This window comes from Argentina silus, assembly GCF_951799395.1.
Source record: "Argentina silus genome assembly, chromosome: 20".
In the NCBI taxonomy this organism is placed as follows: domain Eukaryota; kingdom Metazoa; phylum Chordata; class Actinopteri; order Argentiniformes; family Argentinidae; genus Argentina; species Argentina silus.
The window spans coordinates 8208947-8213664 of record NC_139674.1 but is presented as its reverse complement, the minus strand read 5'-3'; the positions used below and the strand labels follow the sequence as shown (position 1 = coordinate 8213664).

Genomic DNA, 4718 nt, shown 5'->3' with positions numbered 1-4718 from the left:
TCTCTATGCATGCATAGCAGTCTAGGATGTTTTCTGCCAGTTTGCAATCAGCTCTTATCCCTCTAAATTGGATAAAAGATTAAGGCAGCTAAGCTTTACCAATATTTGCCATTGCTAGGAATCCCACAGATGTTCCTTGTCAAAAATATAGTCTTTTTCAGCACTCACGAGCATTTAACACAAGGCCTAATAAAGACTGCCAGCATCCGGGAGTTAGAGATAAATCCGCATTATGGGTGCGAGCAGTATTTTACCACAAAAGTCAATAAAGAGGACTCATACCAAGCCTAAGTCCATTACCATGCTGATGCTTAGCTGTTTTATCATTCAGAGTAATGTTATCGGTCATTTAGTCCAATTACCATACAATATGCAGGAGGGGCGGTGGTTATTCCTTTGTGTTTATTCCAAGACCAACAAAATGCCATATTGTCTTCAAAGATAAACGGCACAACCTTTTTCTCATTATGATAAGTCTTCATCCGGCTCATATTGTCTTCGATGGTTGTGCGCTATCAAGGCTCATTAGCTCTCCAAGCCCCTGCGTCCCGTCTCAGACAGAGTGCTTCTCCTCTCCTCCCGGTTCCTTCTCGTGATTAGCATGCATGGAGAGTAAACAAATCAGGGCCGCTAGCCCAACATCTTGATTGCTAATGATAAAGCTAGGAGTCTGATGGGTGGGTCTGCAGCTCTCTCAAGCACTCTCCACATGATTGCCGAAGAGAGTATGAGAGGCTAGGGAAGGGGCTGGAGGGCCACGGGAGCAGGTTCCTCTGAGGGCCTCAGACAACGTTTGGGGAAATGGAAATGTTGCAAATGAGGTCCTCAAGTAGTAATGTTGATTTGGAGATGTAAACATGAGCCATTCACCGAAGCAATACACTTTGGAAATGGTGCCCAGCTCTCTTTTGTTTTCTTGGAAATTATTTGAAATGGGTATGCCCAGATACAGTACTTCTATAAAGGTGAATATATCAGACTGTATGATGGATTTTCATATGGAAATATAACAAAGTAAAGGGGAAGGGAACGAGTTTTCCCAAAAACTCTGAGTGTGTATACAATGGAACAGGTTGTATAGGGGATAAATGGACAAAGCGTGTGCTCTAACAAGGCCGTTTCCTTCCTCAACAGATCCATATGTGAAGATCCACCTGATGCAGAATGGCAAGAGGCTGAAGAAGAAGAAGACGACAATCAAGAAGAACACCCTCAACCCTTACTACAATGAGTCCTTCAGCTTTGAAGTACCATTTGAACAAATCCAGGTAACGGTTCACATCCCTATGGACGTTGCATTACATGCACAAATCTCTCCTCGTCATTGCAGCTCTTAGACTAGACCTAATTGATTTCAGAAATAGACCACTTATCAAGTAATCCGAGTGCATAATCCAAAATTGATTCATTGTCTTTAAAAAGTGATTGTGGTCACGGTTTGAGCAGTAGAATGATAGCTCAAAATGAGGTTGTGATTGTATACTCATTGGTCATATAATCAGTCAGAGACTCTGTTCTTCATTTAAATTAGAATCAGAGGCACTCCCATAAAATCAGTATCAATTTCACAGTTTAACAAGACGATTGCAAAGGGGAGTGGTGAGTTATAGTGCGATTCTCAACACTTCACTGATAACATGAAACAGAAAACTGTGGCTTTGAACACTGAAATAGCTCTTCATGGTATGATTAAGATCCTTTTCAGATTTGGTCACATTGTAATGTATATACAGTAGAAGGCATACAGTATACACTATGGCGCTCTGTTTGACCATGATATTAGGCAAATAATATTAGGAAAAAACGCTGTAAAGCTATTATGGCCAGAAAAATTAAGGAAGATAAAGTGCATGCAAATTGTGCCGGGGGTGGGGGGGGAAACCGTGAACAGCGTCAACACTCTGGGCATAAAAAGTAATTGCCTCAAATTGATTTAGCACTTCACAGCCCAGAAACCACGGGTTTGGTTCCATGAGCCTCCGTTTCTATTTGGAGCCTAACTCCAGTTAGTCTGGGTGGATGCCAATCAGAACTTCCCATATTCCCTCAACTGATAGAAAAGAGACAGGAGTGGAACATAATCACCACACTCCAGTGGAGACTGGTGGAGGTAGAAATCACGGGCTCATGTAAACACGTGTTTGAATCCATTCCTCGATACCGTTCCTCATTCCGTTCCATGCTTGACACCATTCATCATTCTGTTCCATGCAATTACAATGAGCCCATCCTCCAATTTAGGGTTCCACCAGCCCTCCGCCAGCCTCCCCTGCTACACTCCCTGTCTCCACTGAGGGTCAAACCCTTTACAGTCTGACAGAGGGTCTGAGGGTCCTACCATGACAGGCTGACACTCTTTCAGTATTTCATTATATGGCAGATTAGGCATGCTATCTGAGAACAATGACTCCCAATGTGGCAGTGGATCGAAACTTAATCAGCACGCTAATTCATATTCCCTGCCAACGCTTGACGCACGGGTCACTCCTCTTTGCTGCTCCACTTTGAATAAACACATGCTGAGGCAGAATCGTTGACCTCTGAGTAATCCTGCAATCTGTTGTGTGTTTGGCTCGGCAGTGATGTAAGCTTGGTCCTAAATGGCATTTCTAATGAGCACTTACGCCTGACTCAAAAGTCTGAAAGAGAGTCTCCCTCGTCACCCATACCACTATGGTAGGCAATTGAAGACCATTTCACAGAAGGACTGTACATCCACTTATAGTGAAATCGTCCTAGGGCCGCTTTTTAGGTTACAACACCTAAAAACTAACAATTGCACCAGAAAAGTCTTTGTCAGGCTGTAAAGAACGAATGTCTCCCTGCCATTAAGATTTTTTGCCAGTCCACTCTCTCTGTTGTTTGCCGGATGCTCTCAGATTATAGTCAAAAGGCACTTTTCAAGTTCAAGCCTGCTGGGCTTTCAAAACCTCTGCTGCAAAAGAAAAAGCTTTTCCATCTGATTGTCACAAGAGCAGAGATGGGCAGTTTTTCAGAAAACAGCGTGTGATGATCAAGAACACCTTGTAGCATTTCACTATTCATAGAGAGCATTCCGTGACTAAACAGTTTGCTGGTCCGGAAGTATATTTGTGACATTTGTGTCATATAGGCTACTGTATCTACTGTTCATGAAGTTCCTGGTCCCTGAACTGCCTGTCACTGAATACACTTGACAATGTACAATACAGTAGCCAGCAGGGGAGGCTGGTGGAGGTAGAAATCGGAGGACAGGTTCATTGTAATGCATGGAATGGAATGAGGAATGAAAGGTTTGATACCATTCCTCATTCCATTCCATGTATTACATGGAGTCCTCCAATTTCAACCTCCACCAGCCTCCACCAGTAGCCAGGATAGTCGTGCATCCCACAAACTCACCCTTTTCTTTCATTTTCCTCCCCTCTTTCCGCCCCTCTTCCCTTACAGAAAGTTCAAGTTGTTGTAACTGTTCTGGACTATGACAAGATCGGCAAGAACGATGCCATCGGCAAGGTCTTTGTGGGCCTCAACAGCTTGGGGACGGAGCTGCGCCACTGGTCGGATATGCTGGCCAACCCGCGGAGACCCATCGCCCAGTGGCATGTGCTGAAGGTCGAGGAGGAGGTGGACGCTCAGCTGTCCACCAAGAAATAGGCAGGGCCCTTTCAGCGCCTGCCCTGTAGTGCTCTTTAGCCAGTATGTGTAAATACCTCAGTGATACAGTATATGTATGGGTCCATCCACCGTCAACCCCCCCCCCCCCTCTCTCTCTCTCTCTCTCTCCACCCCTGCCTACCCAACTCCATACAACTCGTCTTAAAGCCCCACTTTTCTAATTGTTAATGGTTCTTTCAACGCCCAGCTCCCCTGCCGTTCACACTTGTGTTTCTATATGTCAGGTTCTGACCTCTCCCTCTGGGTCCTTACTTTGTTGTCCATCTCCACCCCCTTAACCCCCCTAACCAAATGCCCCCTTCTTTTAAGCAATATGATCTGTATAGATAGCGCATGACTGAAAGAATTTATTGTACCACAAGTTGTATATATCAGTATGCAGACAAAAATGATTTCTAGTTTATGTGTTTGTATGTTGTTACCCGTTTCCTAATCTGTGTATATCTTGATGTTTTTAATAAGATGTTCTATTTTAAATTATGTAAATGCAGATATAGGAGAGCCGATATTATATATATTACAGGATTTAAAGATTCTACCTTATTGCATTCCAGAAAAAAAATCCAACCTGCAAGATGCTAGTCGAAGTATACTCATATTGTAAAGGACGGTGTCTGGCTTTATGTTTACTAATGAACCATCGCAGAAAAAAAGATTAATATACACTAAAGATACAAAAAACTAGGCCATTAACTACTATGGTTTCGTGGGAAAACATATGCTGCTGGAAATTATACAAGCACATGGTTTCTTATAACTTTTTATACTAATTTCTCAATCAGAGGACCTCTGCGTTTTGCTTGAAACACAATGTTCAGAGAATTTCTAAATCGATGTAAACCGATTAGCCTTTCTCTTCCTCACATTCAGGCAAGGCTTCACATTGTGACTCGGTCTGTTACTTTTAAGTAAAATAGGTCCTCATTTTAAAGACCATCTTTTCCTTAAAGGTCTTGATTTACATTTTTTTACAAGCTGGTCCTCTTATTAAACCCAAAAGTCTATTCCACTGACCCCACTCGGAAACTGACCCCATATGAAATAGCACCAAGCTGTAGCCA

The 4718-nt window shown here is 43.0% G+C and overlaps 1 protein-coding gene across 1 annotated transcript in view; it reads left to right on the top strand.

The window, feature by feature from the left end:
• syt1a (synaptotagmin Ia) overlaps nucleotides 1-3636 on the top strand; it is a gene marked incomplete at both ends in the record, with an annotated part of 30092 nt that extends 26456 nt beyond the window's left edge. The window contains 2 exons of the mRNA XM_083692558.1: nucleotides 1135-1268; nucleotides 3430-3636. Coding sequence (XP_083548684.1) covers nucleotides 1135-1268; nucleotides 3430-3636 — 341 coding nt within the window. The remainder of the gene's footprint in view (nucleotides 1-1134; nucleotides 1269-3429) is intronic.
• Nucleotides 3637-4718: the final 1082 nt, after the last annotated feature.